Source organism: Symphalangus syndactylus, chromosome 3 (assembly GCF_028878055.3).
Source record: "Symphalangus syndactylus isolate Jambi chromosome 3, NHGRI_mSymSyn1-v2.1_pri, whole genome shotgun sequence".
Lineage (NCBI taxonomy): Eukaryota > Metazoa > Chordata > Mammalia > Primates > Hylobatidae > Symphalangus > Symphalangus syndactylus.
This window is the reverse complement of record NC_072425.2, coordinates 48,667,602-48,687,386: the sequence shown is the minus strand read 5'-3', so window position 1 is coordinate 48,687,386 and position 19,785 is coordinate 48,667,602. Positions and strand designations below refer to the sequence as shown.

Here is a 19,785-nt window from a genome sequence, read left to right as displayed (position 1 = left end):
AATAAGACCATTTGCATTGTATATTCTGCAAAAGCTTTTTTAAAAAATGCATATTGAGGTGTTTTGGGGGGGGTTGGGGAGACTGGTGCTGTTCATTGTTGGTTGGGGCATTTGAGAGATGCTCATATACTATTGTTGAGAGTACAGCTGGTATAGGTATTGTAGAGTCTCCATAGCTAACTGACAGAAATCCTCTCATATATGTGCAGTGTAGGATGACAAGGGCTGTTACTTAGCATTGCTTGCATTTGTTTAAAAAACAAACGAAACAACCTAAATGTCTGACAGTAACAGAATAAATTCTGATACCTGTATTACTTTGTGACAGCAAAATTTAAAAAATTAGATCAAATGTACTGATGTGGCAGGATGTCTGAAGACATTTTTAAGTGAGTCGAAAAAGCAATATACAGAACAATATCTACAGTGTTTCAGTGTGTTTAGAAATAAAGCTATTTCTGTGTGACAGGCTGTCCCTGATTTATGACATGGTTCAACTTAATGTTTTTCAGTTTTATGATGGTGCTAAAATGATACCTATTTATGTATGAAGTATGTTCCTCTACTTATGATGGGGCCACATCCAGATAAGCCTATCGTAAGTCCAAAACTCACTTTAGACCTAATGGTGTTTTCAGCTTACAATGGGTTTATCTAGAAAAAGCCCCATCATAAATTAAGGAGCATCTGTATGTATAAATAGCTTTAACTTCATTGAAAGATACCTAGAAGGATGCACCTAAACATTACAGCACTGGTTAGACTAATAAGGAGTGACCTGTATTGTTCATGAGGGACTTTTATTTTGATATCTTTTATTGCATCTGTTGTGATGATGCATTCAGATATTTTATACATTTTAAAAATATAAATGTCACTTTTACAGCAGCTGTGCTCCTTCAGGTTTGGAGCATTTAAGCAATCGAAAGTTTGGCATTCAGAAAGTCATCTCGTCTCTCTCTCTCTCTCTCTGTGTGTGTGTGTGTGTGTGTGTGTGTGTGTGTAAATTTTATTTGTGTTTGCAGAAGAATTGCAAGAACAGCAGAAAGAACCCCCAATTAGCTTCACTCACATTCCTTATTTGCTGACATTTTACACACTTGCTTTCTCTTTGTCTCAGCCATTATCTTTATTCTTTTTCTGAGCCATTTGAGAGTTAGACTTCTCATCAGTATGTATTTCCCCAAAGAAGCAACACTCTCCTACCAACACTCTAAATTTTCCAGTATGTATTTCCCCAAAAGTACACCCCTACTTAAATATACATAAAAAACAGTTTTATGCATTCTAAATACTCAGTTGTATATACGGTTCTACAACTCGCTTTCCCCACCCCCCCACACACTCCTCTCCAAAATGCAGTTATTCACATCAAGAAATTAACATTGATAAAACATGATGCTGTAATCCATAGGACCCATTCAGTTTCCCCACCTCTCTCTTTTTCCTTTCTCGTCCAGGGTTTCATCAAGGATCATGATTCCATTTACTTGTGTCTCGTCAGTTTTCTTAGGCCTGGAATATTATCCAGGCTTTGTCTTTCAAGACCTTGACAGCTTTAAAGAATAAGGCCTTTGCGTAGGATGTCCTTCCGTCTAGGTCCATTTGATGTTTCCTCGTGTCCAGACTCAGGCCAAGCAGTATTGGCAGGAATACCACAGACATGATACTGTGCTCTTCTCGTTGCATCAATCAGAAGGCCCATGAGGGTGACCTGCCCTACTACTGCTCACGTTAACCTTCATGGCAGGTCAAGTTTGTGTCTGCTGAGTTTCTCCACTGCAAAGTTACTATTTTTTTCTTCGTAATTGATATGTAGTTTATGGGGAGATCCTCTGAGACTGCCAGTTCCTCATCAGACCTGCACGCATAACCCTTAGTGTTCATTCGTGATTCCTGCCTGAATCAGCTACCACTATTTAATGGCTGTCAGGTGGTGATTTTTCTATTTCCGTTATCCTTCTTGGTTGTTCTTTGGCACTCTACCATTTAAAAAAGAGCTTTCCCTTCTGTTTAATTTGTGTGGTCTCATGGCTTCCTATTTTAGTAACAGATTACAACACATTGAATATCACTATTTACTTTGATGTTCACATTGTCTTATATTTGGCCAATGGGAACCCATTAGGGTGGCTTCTGTGTCATTTCGACTTGCTCCCATCATTCTTTTGCACTTCTTTCCTGTGGTAGGCTGAATAATAGTCTCCCAAAGATGTTCACATTGTAATCCCCCAAACCACCTGGGTTATCCAGATGGGCCAGTGTAATCACAAGGGTTTTTTTATAAGGGTCAGATGTGCACATCTTCATCTCTGCTTTCTCTGACCCTACTGCCTAATAACCCGTGGTAAGGAAGCAAAGGGTCAGAGAGAAAAATAATGAAAATGCCACACTGCTCGCCTTGAAGATGGAAGAACAGCCGTGAACTTCTTAACATCATAAATGTTCTTTTCTTTTTACTTCTTTCTTTATTTTGTTTACTCTTATGATGAGATCCAAGCATTTTCTCCCTTGTATGGATTTTTCATAAGCTACAAACTAAGCTACACTTTTTAATTACTGTTTTCCCCCTAACTTCTTGAATTTGAACATGATTTCTTTTTTTAGTTAGCCTACAGCTGGAAGCACCTGGTTTCCGCTTTTACTGGAGCCACTTTAGTACAAAATAATGTGCTTTTTATAAATTTTGTGATAAAACTTTGCTAGGAAGCTTATAAAGACTCAAATTAAGGCTTACAAATTACCTTGGTGATTATAGTTACAGGTCCTGCAGTCTGACAATATCAGTGTTTAAGGTAGTTTCAGTAACAAGGGTAAAATAGGTAGGTACCTGGGCTATCACTTCCATCAATTGTTATTGTAATTCTGTATTCCCAGGATTACAGCCCATGTTCATTGGTATCAAACTGATCAAGTTGGTATGTTGATCCATAACTTCTTTAAATGAAGGTCCTGAGGGTTTTGTTTTAAGAGAGGCATCTTGAAAGTGAGAAATTAGTTAACAGTATAAATTTTAGATTCAGCCAAACCAAGGTTCAAATTCTAGGAATGACACTTCTTAGCTGGCAGCTGTGAGCAAGTCACTTAATTTCTCTAAACTTAAGTTACTTTATTTTTAAAATACAGAAATTTTAGTTATTTCTAAAATTGAGATGATATAAGGTTGTAAGGATTAAATGAGAGTATGGAAATAAAATGCTATACATGTAATAAATGTTCAGTAAATGGCAGCTGTTATTAACAAGAATTTTAGTTGCCTAGAGTAACTTATTACAGTGCAAATGAACTCTGATGATAATCTCAATAATTAAGCATATTAAGCATTTCTCTTTTTTTTTTTTTTTTTTTTTGAGATGGAGTCTTTATCACCCAGGCTGGAGTGCAGTGGCGCCACCTCGGGTTGCTTACAGACTCCACTAGGTTCAAGTAATTCTCCTGCGTCAGCTCCCGAGTAGCTGGAATTACAGGCGCCCACCACCATGCCCAGCTAATTTTTGTATTTTAGTAGAGAAGGGGTTTCACCACGTTGACCAGGTTGGGCTCTAACTCCTGAAATCAAGTGTTCTGCCTGCCTGCACCTCCACCTCCCAAAGTGCTGGAATTACAGGCGTGAGCCATTGCACCCGGCCCTTAAGCATCATTTTTTACTAATTTCTCCATCAATGGGCTGAAGTTATTTTCCATTCTGTGCATTCTTTGTTTCTTTCAAGAAATTTTAAAGTACACATGGGGTTAATCAGATTGTATTTTAATTTTACATATTTATATTACACTATTTAGTAAATAGTGCATATTAATGTTGATACTGAAATGGTGTTTTTAAATGTTCCATGTCAGTGTTCTTTCTGTATTCAAAATGATGTCAAAGATGCAGTGTTTCTTAAAACAGTGATAGGATTTTTGCTGTTAGTAGGCAATGGAGTCAAGCCACAATTAGTTTGACACCAAGGTGGTTATCATATCATTACTTTAGATTGTAATTTAACTTCAGTGATATAGTAATTACTTCTGCCAGTTTTAGTAGTTGCTATTGTAATAAGAGTTTTAAAAGGAGAAAAGTGTATTCAAATGTATGCTTTTATTATTAAACATTTATGTCAGGTGGATATTCTATAGAGATGTAATCTTGACTCAGTTGTTAGAAAACAGATATAATAGGAAATATAAGATCTCTGTTTCAATAAGACTGGCCAGATTATTATTATTTCACCATAATGGCAACATCTGCCAGGGAAATTAAAACAAAATTTTCTCCCTAAGGAGATTCTGCCTGCTCCAACTAAAGCTGTGTATATACAGGGAATGCCAGGAAATTCTGACATATTGTTGGAGCAAACACTTCAAAAATATCTTGTGTTTTTTCTGTTTTAGCAACTTCACTGTGTGGTGGTTGGAAGTGAAAATGCCAAACGATATTTTGAAGCAGTTCAAGGATCTAAAGAGCATCAAGGAGAGCTTTTTGGGATCCATAACCTCTTCAAATTTAGGTCCCAAGGGTCTTGTCTTACGAAGGACATCCTGGAGGTGTGAACTTCTTCTCTGACCTTTTCAATAATATTTTAAATACAGAGTTTTTCTTCCTCAGGAAATTTGAAATACAATTGCTGTTGCCTTTTCAGAGAAACTTTTGGTTTCCTTTACCAAAAATGCCTTGGAATTTTTACTTTTAGAGAATAAGAAATGAATTGTTGTACCTCTAAACTAAGATTTTCTCATGCATAATTACAAATAATGCACACACACAAATGTATATATGGGGTAGTGTGAACTCCAAGGCCATTTTAAGATAGGCAGAGAGAAGTTTATTGTTTTGAAAACAGCTGCTGAAGTCAGGAACTAAAAAAAGAGGTTTTCCTAAATAAACAAAAATATAAAATGTGTTTTGATTAAAAGTTACCAAATACTCCCTGAGATGTACTCTCATGTCTCATGGAGATTTTTGTTTTCTGTTCCCAATAAAAATTCCACACCAATATTTTAAACTCTCCCTGTTGTGCTCATCCTCAGCATACAGATGTTTCTTATTCTTCAAACAAAATATTTTATATCCTTTTTTAGAAAAATCTTGAAGTTCTTCTATATACCAGAATACTAAGGATATTAACCTATTTTCTAATTGATATTCGTATAGGTATCATAAAATCCTGGAGTATCATCTTTTTCAACCTCCTCATGATATAGATGAGGAAACTGAGTCTTAGAGAACTTGAGGATATTTCTCTTGACTTCCAGGACTTTGTAGTAAAATCTTAATGTACTTCATTTATTCAGTAAATACCATAAAGACAGTTCAAGGAGCAGTTGGTTCCTGTCCTTGAGGAACTTAAACCATCTTGACCAGAGGTGGAAGAGAACGTTTACATAATAAGCACATAAAGTCAGGAATCGTATGCTGAACAAATTAAGCAGTAGACCATGGATGGCTGGGGGAGAGGAAGGTATATATTATTTGAATCCTATAAATATTGTTACTATTATACAATTTCTGATGTATACTGCTGAGTTTCTATTTTATAGTAACTATATTTGATTCTGAATTCAGTGGCCCATTTGGAGTCCTACTTTTTGGGTTTTTTTCCCCTTGCTTTTTAAATATGCTGTTTCTTTCATGAATTTGTTCTTTCCAGTTTCTCTTTTCATATCAATAACTTTGTTTGCCCTCCAGCTCCCAAACCTGGCTGCTACCTCCATGTCAGAGTACTACTTGACATGCCTGTCTTGATGTTAAAGTCATTGTCTATAAAAATATTAGCATTACATTATTTATCCTGTTTTCTGTCATATATGACATAGTTATCTGTTTTTATCAGAATAACCACCTATTTCTTTGTTAAACAAGTGTTGTATAAGACATATCAGGATGACAGGTTATTAAGTAGAAAAAGTTCTCTTGTTTATCGTGCCACTGCACTCCAGCCTGGGGAACAAAGCAAGACTCTGTCTCAAAAAAAAAGTTCTCTTGTTCACTGGTTATTCTAAGAATATCTTGTTTCACCTTCAGAAGTGTTTATTAATGACAGGACCATCCATGTCTTACATTTTCTTTTTTAAAAATATCTTTAAGTTCTTTAATATACCAGAACACTAAGAATATTAACCTATTTTCTAATTGATATTCATAAGGGGTGACAAAGCCATCCATGTCCTACATTTGTCTTGCTAGACATATCATTGGCACTTGATTATTAAGTTAAATTTTGAATTAAAATTACTCATTTGTCATCAATCAGAATGTAAACTTATTCAGGGTTGGTTAGATTCGTGCTGCTTTGGGCCAAAAGGTGCTTCTAAATATTATTATTAGCCCCATATAATGGGAGTACCTATCATAAAGTAAAAGGAGTATTTCACTTCATGTGAGACATTTTTAATTTTTAAAGGTTGTATAAAATCTCTTAAAATGTTTTAAGATGTAAAAATTTGACTATTTACACTTATGTTTTCTGGGCAATTTCATTCTGTTTTGCATTGACTTTCCATTATCTATATTATGGTTTCTCTTCAAAGATAGATATTGAGAGTTCATTTTACAAGTATTTGTTGAGCATCTGCGAAATGTCAGGTACTGTTCATAGAGCTTTGCATACATAAAAGAACAAAATAGACAAAACGATCCTGCCTACCAGAAGTCTTCATTCTATATGGGGAGACAAATGATAAACAGAATAAATAAGTGAAATACAGAATGTATTATGATAGGTTCTAAGGATAAAAAATACAACAGGGAAGGGAAATAGAAACTGTCAAGGAAGGGGCATTGCAGTTTTAGATGGGGTAGCCAAGGAAGCCCTCACTCTGAAGGCTGCATTTGAGTATTCAAAGAGGTGAGGGAGAAAGGTGTGTTTTAGACAGGGGAAACAAATGCAGAGGTCCTGAGGGAGGAACATGCCCTGTGTGATCTCCAACGTCAGGGAGGCCAGAGTGGTTAGAGTGGGGTCAGCAAGAGAGCAAGAGATGGAGCCAGAGAGATGACGGAGAGCCAGACCATGCAGGAACTTTGACTTTTACTTGAATGAGACAAAAAGCAATTAGAGGGTTCTGATCAGAAAGATGACATAGTCTGATTTGTATTAGCTTGACTTACTATTGAAAACGAGACTATAGAAGTACAAGGACAGAAGCAAGAAGCCAGTTAGGAGGATACTGCAGTAATCCAGCTGAGAGATGATGTTGGCTTGAGCCAGGGTGATTGGGGTGGGTGGCATGAGAAGTGGCTGGATGCTGTATATATTATCCAGGTGGCATTGACAGGATTTGCTGATGGGTCAGATACAGGGTATGAGAAAAAGAGAAGAGTTAAGGATGGCTCCAAGGTGTTTGGCCTGAACAACTTAAGACTGGAGTGGCCATTTATCTATAATAAAGGAGTTTCAACAGCTTTAAGATTTCTAGTACTGCCACTTTGACCTGTTGTAGCCATTTAGCTTCTGTTACAGAGATAAATGGTAGCCTGGGAATGAGGCTTCCCATCCCATTGCTGTAATAGCCTCCAGGCACGGTGAGTGGAGGACTTGCAGCAATTCAGAAACTTTCATTCCCTAGAGTTCCACAGGGGATATTCTTACTCATTGCCCTGGATACCAGGTGGCTGGAACCACGCCATTAGTATGTCTGTGTATTCCTCAGTTAGGCATTTGTAATTCTAGTGATGATAGTATTATTTCTCCTTGCTCTATCAACAAATATAGCCTTAAAAAGAGAATTGATTTCCTTTTGAGGAGAATTTAATATTCTAGAATCTAGGTCATTAGAACTTCTGCTAAATGATACACCAGAAGCTTTAAAGTCCAAATACTTTCCCAAAAGATAGCAAGCCTGTTATATAACTAGAATATTGTTTTTAGTTTCATATTAGGGTGGACCTTTTCATTTTGATGTCTCCTACACCTAAGGGTATTTTTAAATGAATATGAACAATAAATATAGTAACAATATAGGCTAGAATATCAAGTTCCCAATATTCAACATTGTGGTGTTTGAAATGTTAATATGTCCTTACCATAATTATTGTATGGGAATGGTTGTTATGGATATCATACTGGGTAAATATTTCACATTTCTTCATTCTCCCTCTCCCCACAAGTACTTCTGATGAAGTTGGCTGGAAAGTATTAGTTTTCTGTGTCTATAAAAGTAAACTTTAACACAAGAATTAAGAGTATTTTTAAAATGTTATATAAACGTTTATATATGAGCTTCTTAATTGGCAAATTGAAAAATAACATTAAGAATGCTAAAGCAAGCTGCATGCAATTTTTCTTTCTTAACTCCAAGAATAGCATGCATTGCTATTGTTTATCTGGTTGTTGCTACCCCCTGTGTTGCATAGCTATTTGCATTCTTTCTTACTTACATTATAGAGAGAAGGCCAAGTGGAAGCAGGGATCATGACAGCCACAACATGGTTGAAAGAGGGACCTCCAGCACACAAACTAGAACTGGTATGTAATATTTGAACCTGTAGCCTACAACACCTAGAAAACGTGTACTGTGACAATTTTGTTTCTTTTCCTTTTTCCTTAATTTTATAACCTGTAAAAAAAAAAAAAAAAAAATTAAGAGTCAAGGACACAAAGTCAGAGGATTATTTTAACTACACCAAACTGTAAATCCAGTACCACCTAGATAACTAACCCATCCCAAATAAATAATTTTTGACTAAATGGTAAGTTAAATGGAAAAATCACCATCAATGTGTATTTAAAATTATTGAACCCAAATATCAAAATTATTCTCTAACTGAAAGCAGATACTTGATTCCTTAATTTTGTGATCTTTTTAGTAGCTTGTCATCTCATGTACCACCAAATCTTTATTTCATTATAAGGCCATCTTAAAGGTAAAAAACATGTGTAGAAGGTTTTTTTGTTATTGTTGCTGGGCTTTTTGTTTGTTTTTAGAGTCTTAACTATCAATTTATACCAATTTAAAGTCCAATGACTTTAAATTAGGCATGAAATTTTTATAAATTTAGAGAAATATATGAATCTCAAATATTGGCGAAAGTATTATCAGATAATACTTTCCGTAATATTTTACTAGTAGAGCCTCAGTTTTAGAAAACTATGATATATTTAACTCTGATTAATGTGTAAAAGTTACATATTGAATTTAAATTTGTAGCAAATTTTACTTCAAAATTCTTTATTTCTGGTGATCAAGATCCTATTGGCCTTTTTAATCAATTAGAACAATTTACCAGTCGTGAATTCTTTACCTTGTTAACTCCTGTAATCTGTCTTATTCTTAAAGCATGATTGGAAGTATCTGCTAGATGACAGTAAACTCCAGTAATTCTTAAGCAGTAAGTTGTATGCTTTTCACTTTTGAGGCCAGAATTACGTGTCCTTGCATCTTAGAAGCCAAACACTCCAGTTTGTGTTTTTCTTCAAAATACTTTGATTATATGGTACTCTAGTTTAAACTTTTTTATTTTGGAACAATATTCAACATGGAAAGAGAAAAGACTACTAAACTATGATATTAAACCCTTTACATTTGTTTATTAAATGTTGTACTTTTAGAAAATATTAAGTGATATATTTGTACCTAAATTACCTGCCCAAAGTTGACCACTTTTCAGTTGATTCCATATTGTATCTTGAGGTTTTCTGATGTTTTTGTCATTGTTTCTTCTGTAGCCTAGAGAGCCTGACTGTCAGGAATGCAGAGGTCCAGAACAAGCTGCAGAGCCACTGGCAAAGGAAGCATGTGATCTCTGCAGTGACTTCAGTGATGAAGAGCCAGTGGGAGCCACAGGAGTAAAGACTGCCAAAAACAAAGCACCCGATTCAAGTAAAGCTTCCAGCTCTCCAGGACAGCTTCCCTTACTGCAGTGTGGTTTCTCAAAATTGCTTGAAACAAAATGTAAAGCAGTTGAGGATAGTGACGGAAATACTGCCTCTGATGATGAAAGTTCTGATGAGCAGCCCACATGCCTTTCAACAGAAGCCAAAGATGCTGGTTGTGAGAAAAATCAGGACGCTCTTGGTACTTCAAAACATCAGAAATTAGATAACATCCTAAATCTAAAAGAAAAGCATATGTTTTATAAAAGTGAGAAGATTTTAGAACAGAAAATTTCTTCTAAGTCTGATGAGAAAAAAATTAAAAATACAGATAAACATTGCATTTTACAGAATGTCACAGAATCAGAAGATAGTGATGTCATCTGTCCTACGCAATACACAACTGAGAGATTCCCCAACAATAGTATAAGGTTTAAGCCACCCTTGGAGGGATCTGAGGATTCTGAAATAGAACATTCTGTAAAGACAAGAAATAATGATAATGGTCGAAACACTGATGACAAAAGAAATGGAATAATTTCAAAAAAGTTAAGTCCTGAGAATACAACCCTGAAATCTATTGTGAAAAGAAAAGGCACCAGTGATATCAGTGATGAATCTGATGACATTGAAATTTCTTCCAAGTCAAGAGTAAGAAAGAGAGCTACTAGTTCATTGAGGTTTAAGAGAATAAAAGAAACCAAAAAAGAACTTCACAATTCTCCCCAAACAGTGAACAAAACAAACCAAGTGTGTGCAGCAAATGAGGATCATAACTCTCAGTATATTGATGATTATTCATCCTCAGATGAGAGTTTATCTGTCAGCCACTTCAGTTTCTCTAAACAGAGCCATAGACCAAGAACTGTAAGAGACAGAAACAGTTTTTCTTCAAAATTGCCTAGCCATAATAAGAAAAATAGCACTTTTATTCCAAGAAAACCAATGAAATGTTCAAATGAGAAAGTTGTCAATCAAGAGCAGTCATATGAATCAGTGGATAAATTTTTAGGTAACTAAAGACACATTCTCAAAACTTTAAAAAGTATATTTGTTTTATCAAATAGTTCTGTGAGACGCCTTGAATTAACTTGTGAAATAGCCCTAAAATCAAGATGCTGCATTGAGGCACAAATAAGGAAGGGTTGGGTAGCAGGATAAATGGGAGACCACATATAGGTCAAGATAGAGAATGTTGCCATCTACCCCAGGACCCCCTCCATGTGCCCATCTAAATCACAGCTCCTCTGCCCCCATAAATACCAATTATTCTAGCTTCTATAGTAATTACTTATTTACATTTATATGGTTTTATCACACAAAAAATGTTTATTCTCTCTTTATGATCCTAGCAGCCATTGATACTTAATACCTATACTTATTTATTCACTCATTCAGAGTAGCAAAATATTTTCTATTTCTCTCAATTTCATTTTCATTTATTTAGAATGCTTTTGTAAAGAGGTACTTCACTACTTCCCTTCATCTACTATTGCTTACCCAGTGGCACAGTTCATATAGGAGAGACAGGAAAAATGCTAATTGCTTGCTTTATTTACCAGTTTTTAGTATAATAAAAACTAAATATGTCTATATGCCATAAGGATGGACCCATTCTTTTCTTAGTAATTCAAACATATTTAGTGGGTCTCAATTCATCGCAATTAATAATAATATTAAGGCTTCATTGTCCTATCTGTGGATAGAGGGGAATCTCTGACATGAATATTTTGGTTCCTGAAGTGTTTTGGCATGCTGCTAGTCATTTTGGATGCTTCCTTGTAGTCAAGTCTTACAAGATGTTCCAGGAACATCTCATACATTTTCTGTCCCAGACCTACAATCAGTCATTATTCCAAGAAGTCTTAGTTTCTTTTAGAGAGAAAGTGTGTTTCAAGACCACAGTCTGGTGCTAGTAATGATCATTGCTACTGTTGACTTGGTTATTATTTTTGGGCCTTTTCAGTGGCCAGATTTGTGTGTGTGTGTGTATTTGTGTATGTATATATATTTTTATATATATATATATTTACATTTATACACATAAGATGTGTATGTGTACATATATTTGTGATATATATTTTTACATATGTATTTATGTACACATATATGTGATGATAAAATACCTTGAGGTTATACTTTCATATTTGTATTGATACTTAATTTGAGAGTATAGAGCTCTTATTTAGCCTCTGTTATATGTGAATACCATTTCTACAATACTGATAGTTCTGGTTCTCAAGCATATAGGGAATGATTTATTTTTAATGCCCCATGGTTGCTCATTTGCTTTATCCCATATTACACAAAGAATAAAATAGCAGTACTACCACCATTTGATTGCTGGCAACATTTAGGGTTTATCTGTTTTTGCCTCTACTCTCCCTTTTCTTCCATTTTTAAAATGGATATACTATGTCTTCATTGTCAAAGATACAAACATTGCATTATATACTACTCCCCTCTTAGACTTCACTTACTCTTGGTCCACAGGTAACTGCACATTTCATGCTCCCCATCAGTCCTTAATGTCAGTGTTCCTCGCATCGTTCTGGTTGTCTGAATCTTACTGTCTAGTAGATTCCTCAAGAAGTGTTCATGAGAATAATATTCCCTGAAATTCTTGCAATAACAGTTTTGTGCCCTTATACCTAAAGGTCAGTTTTGCTGGATGTAAAATCTTTGTCTCACATTGTCTTTTCTTGGGCGTCTTAAATATGTAGCTTCGTTTTCTTCTGGCATGAAGTGTGGTATTATGTGTTTGTTTTTTTTTTCCTCTCCCTGGATGCCCAGGAGACTTTTTTCTTTTCATTGTTGCCCAATAATTTTACTAGCTTGTGTCTTCGTGTTGGTTATCCTGGGTCCATATTCTGATATACACAGTGTTGTTTTCACTCAAATTTTACTTTGGGAAAGACTTGCTTGTACTAGTGTTTTTAGTTACTTGTTCTATTCCTTTGGTTTGGCTTTCTTCTTCAGGGACTTCTTTTCAGATGTTCAGTCTTCTTTGCCTATCTTCAGTTTTTGTCACATTCTCTCAAATCTTTTTTATCTGTTCATTTCGTTTTGCTTTTTGAAAATGTTTTGTTTCTCTTAAGGCTTATCTGTTGTGTTTATTCCCACTTATGTTCCTTCCAGTTTAGTCTTCATTTTTGAAATTAAAAAAAAAAAATGTCTAAGCCTTTCCTAAGTTCTTATCACTCATTTCTGAGTTCCTCTAATTCTGATTTACATTGTTGATTCATGTCTTTTTCTGTTTTGTGAGCACATCTTTCTAGCACATTTTCATTGGAGGGGTATTACTCTGCTTGTTCTCTTTTTTCTCACAATAATTTTTTTTGAGATTTGACCCTGCTGCTTTTCCCTTGGTCATTTTTATATGAAATTATTTCTCCTGAATTTTACAAATGAAGCAGAGCTTAGGAAATCTTTTCTCACTTCACAGAGATCCGTATGTTATTTCCATGTAGAGTGCTGCACTGTGGTGGGCTTTCCTCTTGCTCTCTCTCCGTTGCTTTGCTCTAGGTCTTTTCTTGCTTGCCCTCAGCCTTGTTCTTCCTATCCTACTTACTTTGATTCTCTCCTAGCAGTTTTTCCTCTTTGTTGGGCCCTGACCTGGGTGGGAGCCCTGGTGGGTCAGTTTGGGGAGTTCTAGTGGTTGGCCTGCTCCAGCCCCTCCAGGCCTTCTTACTGTGTCCCCCCTGTACCCTCTCAGCATTGAAGAGCAGGAAACCTTCCCAGATTCAGCTGCTGTTCTCCAGCTGGCCCCTTGTGCTTTCCGGTGAATACCTGTTGGCAGTTCTGGGGTCTCCTGTTCTTAGGTCTGTCAGGCACCCTGTTGCTTCCTTCTTTCACACACATACTGAAACCATACAGAGTTCATAGCCAGTGGAGATTTTCCCCACCTGCTTGTACTTTCGGTGTCATGAGGGTATCTTGTTATCTAATTTTGTTGTAAATGTCCATGGGCTTTTGGTTTTGCTGTCTAGTTGCTGTCTGTCTTTGTGTACAGATTCAGATTCTCCTGCTTCTGCTGTTACCACCCTCTGCCCAGAATCTGTATGGTGATTTTAAGAGTTAGCATTGCCTTCACAAGTGTCTGACTTACTCCCCAAAAACTATATGAAAGAAGCTGAGATATAAGCAAGGACATTTTGCTATAGAAATCTTTAATTGTTGTGTTTGATTATGTACAAATGAGGCTTTCTTTGTGGCTATTAGCATTCTCATTTAAGAGTTAATTATGATTTTATCTTGGTGTCATTGTAAATAAGTACTGAATTATCCTTTGGTTGGTGTGCTACAGTTAGATTTTAGGTTTGAGGAATTATTGCATAAACTTTTTTAAATAATCAGCTCAGTTTTTTGTTTGTTTGTTTTTACTGTGCAAAAGGTGTCAGTAGTTAGTTTGGAACTAATGCTATTTTGAATAATGGATAACGTGTCATCAAAATTAAGAAACATCTGAGTAAGTTTTCTGCCATGAAGGTTTTGAAACTATGTGCCATATATAGTACCTGGTATTCTGAAATTAAGGAGAATGTTATGCTAGTTACTGTCTTGTCATATTATTTAACAATGTCTTGTGTTTGCATGATTGGTAATTTCTGATTGAAGAGGTTCGGGACTAAAACAGCACAAGTGTTGAAGGTCATACCTGAGGTTCATTGCCAGAGCTGTTGGAGGGAGCTTTTACAGGCCTTGGTTCTAGCTTTCTCTTTTATGATCACAATTCAAAAATGAATTATAGGTGCCTAGAAGCAAAGCAATAAAAATTGTAGCCATTTTTTAAACCTCTTTCAGATAAAAGCCATGAGTTAATTTTTTTCATTTCCTAAAAAGCTCTCATCTTGACATTCTCTGGGCATATGTACAAAAAAGACAAAATACAAACAGTAAAACTGAGCAAAGCCAGTCAGATGAAACTCACTGGTCATAAACCCCATGCTGTCATTCCATCACTGTAATCAAGTACATATTTAAAGGAACAGATAAGGTTAGTCTCATTCTTTAAATTAGTGAACATCTTTTTTTTTTTTTTTTTTTAAATTAACAATGAAAACAAATTCATAGAGAGGACCCTCCTCAACCATGACTTTTCTTTTGGCCAAAACCTCCATTTCAGGTTTAAAGATTGTTACCTATCAGTAGTTCTCATCTCACATTGATGAGAAGGAAAAGTCATTTCCAAGGTAACCTAGACTAATATATTTGAACTCTTTCTCTTTTCAATATTTTTCCTAAAGAATATTGTGATGTTGATGTTTGAGTATTAAAAATAAGATTAATGTGTTTTTATGGAACCATATTGCTTTATACTGATATATCACTTAATAAACATCAATTACCTCCTAGATGGTGTTCAGGAAGTGGCTTATATTCACTCAAACCAGAATGTGATTGGATCGAGCAAAGCTGAAAATCACATGAGCCGATGGGCGGCACATGACGTATTTGAGTTGAAGCAGTTTTCCCAGCTGCCTGCTAACATAGCTGTTTGCAGTTCTAAGGTAAGAAAAATACAGGGTAGTATCATCTTTAGTTACCTCATTTTTCACAGAAGTTACTCAATAGGATCTTCTCTAAGTACTCCCTCAAAAGTAACAACAAAAACTGTAAGTGACATACAAATAAGTGTAAAAATCAAAACACCATTTGGGAACTGTAGTCATTGAAGATGTTTTAGATTAAACAACAAATTTATACCCAAATACCTAATCATGTTGAGTTGCTTAATAGTTTCCCTCAATAAAAATTGGCCAGTACCCCCAAAATGAAAAGGAATCGAGGGAATCATGTAGTTCAATCAGAACCAAAACCGTTTCTGCTCGTATGGAAAAAGGAAAGTGTGTGATTAGGTTGCTCCACAATTTTTCACCTAAAATGAAGACACACACAGAAAACTCGTTTCATATAGAATTTATATTTTTAGCAAAAGGATTTTTATACTGTTAAAAGTTATAAATACTTCCTATGGGCTCTTCCCACTTAAAATTGCTGTTGTGATATTTTTGTTTATACATAGTCACTTCCATCAAAGGTTTTTAAAAAATATTTTCTTGTGTTTGGCGTATTATTCTTTATTATTTTCTAAGAGCTAAGTGTTTCAGGAGTAATTTTACTATCACTTTATGGGCAAGAGTTCGGAATGCATACTGTATATGATACCAATATTTTATGTCAACTTAATGCTGTTATACTTTTAAGAATGAAGGTGGGGGTAGAATTCCTCTGAACTATCAAGGGAATTAATTTATTCGTACCTCACTGGTTTGACAAAGGAATTAAATTACCTTAACAATAAAACCAGAGTACAAAATGAAATTGAGGACCAGAGAAAATATAAATTAAACCGAAAGTTTAAGACAGGGAGAAAGTTAGAATGCAAATGCATAGAACATAATATGTTTTACCCAGATATTATATTAAAATGGCTAATTTGATTGAGTTTTCTGGTAGAAAAAACAAAGGAGGTAAGCTATCTATGTAGTGATATCTCAGCTAGTGCATGTGGAAATGTGTGTGGGCAGTTTCGGTGGTCACAATGACTGAATGCCTAGCTGGCATTAATGTCTGAAAGCCAGGGATTCCAAATGGCTATCCTGGACAGGGGACTGGGTTGAGGGGGCCAATGGGTAGGCACTCCCATATGCAAAGAATTGTTCTGCCCAAAATGCCATAACACCCTGCTGAGAAAGGCTGAGTGAAATGTTTGTCCTTAAGGAAAAAGAAAAAAATAACACTGGCTCTAGGAGAAGCAAAGCTTTTGCTAGCACTCACTTTGAAGGAAATTTGTCACTTGGGGTTTTTTGGGGACCACAGAATGATATAGTGAACAGTTAGTTGTCTTATAATATCCCTAGAATAAATCTAATAACAGACTTTGAAAGGCTATCCTTTGTAGCATTTTTCAACGTAATCCATAGGCCCAGTGCCAAACTATAACTCGTGAAGGCATTCTTTCATGACCCAAATATGCTTTTTATACTCATCTTCTCATTTGATCCAGGAATGTACCATCTTTCAACCAACACTTTAAACAGCATTTCTACAGTTTGACTGCCTTGTATGTGCCATCTGAAAAAGGCAGGCAGAATTATGTTGGGTTTTCCAGAAACTTGCTTTGTTAGGATAAAGAGTATAGCAGAATCTTTTAAACAGGTAGCTAATTTTTTATTAGGTTTTTTTTTTTAAACTTTGCCCTTTTTTAAAACCATATCCTTCTCCATACAAACAAATTTTAATGTGAAAGGTCAGATAATTTGGCAAACCGCTGGGGATGTTAATGAAATAACTGGATATACTGGTCATTAGCTTATCTAAATATTTATCAGAGAAGAAATTTACAAGCATATAATTTCTGCAACAATTGACCTGAGAAGCAACCTGTTTCTTAAGCAAAGTTATAAAAATGAAAATGCTGGAAAGTTTGCCTGTGAGCTCTTTCAGTCCAAATATTTTTGATGTGGACAACACAATCTCATTAGAAACCTTGTCTCTTCACAGTGATTTTCAGAGGGAGGGCATCTCTTGCTAGGAAACAAATTGGAATACCTACTCCCTGGGGGTTATAATATACCCTTCGAGGCCATCTATCTCCCTCATCACACATACACCAACTTAATAAACCCTTTTCAAAGAAGATAAAGAAATTAGCTGTTTAATGACTACATTGTGGTGAAGTTTTAAAGCCACTAAATGGGAGGTCCATTTCCATGGCACCATTGCTAGCAGCCCAAACACAGTCTACAGAAACACTCATTTCAGTGGCTGACTTCAGTCAGTAATTGATACATCAAAATTTCATTCTAACATTTCAAAGCTGTCTCACAGAATTTCTGAGAAGAAAGTGTTCCCAATCACTGATTTCATCATATCGCGTCAATATTACTTCAGCACCTTTAATGAGGAAATCATTGAAACACACTCATCATCTTTGGCTAGAGAGATTTATGTTACTCAGAGTTTTTGCAGCTGGTGTGGCAGTGGGTGGCAATAGTGAATTTGCAGTTTTGAAAAAAATTAAAAAGTTATGAGAAGGAAAGAGAATAAACAAAGGGAAAGGGAAATGAAGCGAGAACAAAAGAGACTCAATCATAGTGTTAGAAAATACCTGCAAACTTCTTGATCCTGAAGTCTCCAAAAAACCTCAGACCTCCCACCGATATTACAATATCTTTCATCTGGGGCTCAATCTAGAATCTTTTCGGTTCCTGGTAATTCCTCTGAGTGCTTCATGTCTGTCATCACAGTTTTATTAAAGAACTTTACTTGTATTTGGAAAGATTGTGTGCATGCATGTGTGTCTGTAGCCAGTTGCAGACACGTTGTCTCAGTAAGAAAATAAATCCTATTTGTTTTATGAAATCAGTACACAAATAACAGTTGCCACAGTATACCAGTATTTCAGTTTCTAAAGAATACCATAGAGTCTGAATTAGAACCTTTAACTAGATTGCAAAGGAATATACTAAATTGAAAACTTATAAAAGAGAAGTAATAAACACCATAATCCTAGATAAGATCCTATGGTCTTTCAGAGTTTTTCATATACAGTAATTATTTGAGATACAGTAATTATTGATAACCAAAATGACAAAAACTGAATCTACAGATTCAACCATGTATCTTAAAAAGGAGTAAAATATACTGTTTTCAGTGTTTCCTTTGGTTTCTTACAGTTTATAATTTTATAAATTAACTTTATAGAACATATTTTATAGATGTCCTATCTCTCCTAACATAAATTTTGAATTATACCATTGTTATTTGATAGTACAAATTATGTAAAGTAATATGCAAAATAAGAACATATTTTGCCTTAAATTGTGTTTTGATATTTTAGAACCATTTATGAAAACAGCTCATTTTAACAAGATGAGATGTCTGAAAACAGAAGAGAAAACCTGTCTGATTTAGGTTTAAGCTCAGGCCAAAAAGAAATGTTTTAAGCATTTGAAGGAACTGATAATACCTTTATTAGAGTTCATCTGTTCTTTTACTATATGGAAGTATGTCACGGAGCTGAACTGTACTTGTTTGTGATGTGATACCTCCTTTTCTCAGTCAACTGCACGTTTTTAACTTAAGTTTACTTAAAATTTTCTGAAAAGAAACGTACAAAGACAGCCTTCAATTAAGGATTAATCACTATGGCAACTGAGATGTGGTGACTGAAGGGGGAGGATGTATTCTCCCCTCAGTTTCCTGCCAGCTGTCATAGTCAACCTCTGCTGCCTGAATCCAAGCCAAAATATAGACTGTGACCAACTCTAAGAAACTATATCTGTATTTTTATAAATTGGTACAAGTATCAGACTATAAAAGAAGACTTAATCCCTTGAATTGGATGACAGACACTTGGCACTCTTGTGAGTGTTTGACAGAGAAATAACGGGTCGCTTTGTAGTAAAACCTGGATTAATAGTAAGCCCCTCTTTATGTTATTGCAGTGTGGTGTAAATGAGAGAACTAAGCATGCTGTCAGCCTGGGGTGGGAGGTAGCGTGGGGGAGTGTCTTTTATATAACCAGTGCAGGTTTAAGCACTGTTCAGAATACTGTAAATACAAAATATTGTGTTAGTAAGAACTTCTCTTTCTTGTATTTGTATTAGATTGGCATTCCGTAGATTACTTAAAGAAAGGATTTCTGTGAGCTACGGTGGGTTTGATTGCAGTATGTTTATACAGCTTTTGGAGTCAGCAAGGAGGGATGGACTGTTTACAGTGAGCAGACTTTGGGGAGATAGAGCATTCCATTATCCTGTTTTTCAGGATAATGAATGGCATGATGCTTTAAAGTAATTGTTCACAAATGGCTGGTTTACCAAGTAGTCCAGTAAGCAAGGTTTATGGTTTCAGCATGTAACTCTGACTGGGTGGGATATTTCATGGTCTTACCGTTTTTCTTTTTGTAGCTAGACATTAATTTTATGGCATTTGTATCAGAAAGTTATCCTTTCAAATAATTTTAGTAGAAATCAAGATTTTAAAATAT

At 35.4% G+C, this 19,785-nt stretch overlaps 1 protein-coding gene across 16 annotated transcripts in view; it reads left to right on the top strand.

Annotated features, from left to right (window-relative positions):
* ERCC6L2 (ERCC excision repair 6 like 2) overlaps positions 1-19,785 on the top strand; it is a 183,474-nt gene that overhangs the window by 107,040 nt on the left and 56,649 nt on the right. For 11 of the 16 annotated variants that reach the window (XR_008656593.2, XM_055271819.2, XM_055271820.2 and 8 more), the window contains 4 exons: positions 4,372-4,524; positions 8,361-8,441; positions 9,642-10,800; positions 15,144-15,298. Coding sequence is in view for 14 of the 16 variants with exons in the window: in XM_055271819.2 (XP_055127794.1) it covers positions 4,372-4,524; positions 8,361-8,441; positions 9,642-10,800; positions 15,144-15,298 (1,548 nt within the window). In the remaining 2 variants the exon portion in view is untranslated. The remainder of the gene's footprint in view (positions 1-4,371; positions 4,525-8,360; positions 8,442-9,641; positions 10,801-15,143; positions 15,299-19,785) is intronic. The other 5 variants (XR_010120208.1, XM_063636890.1, XM_063636886.1 and 2 more) reach the window with 1 other exon arrangement.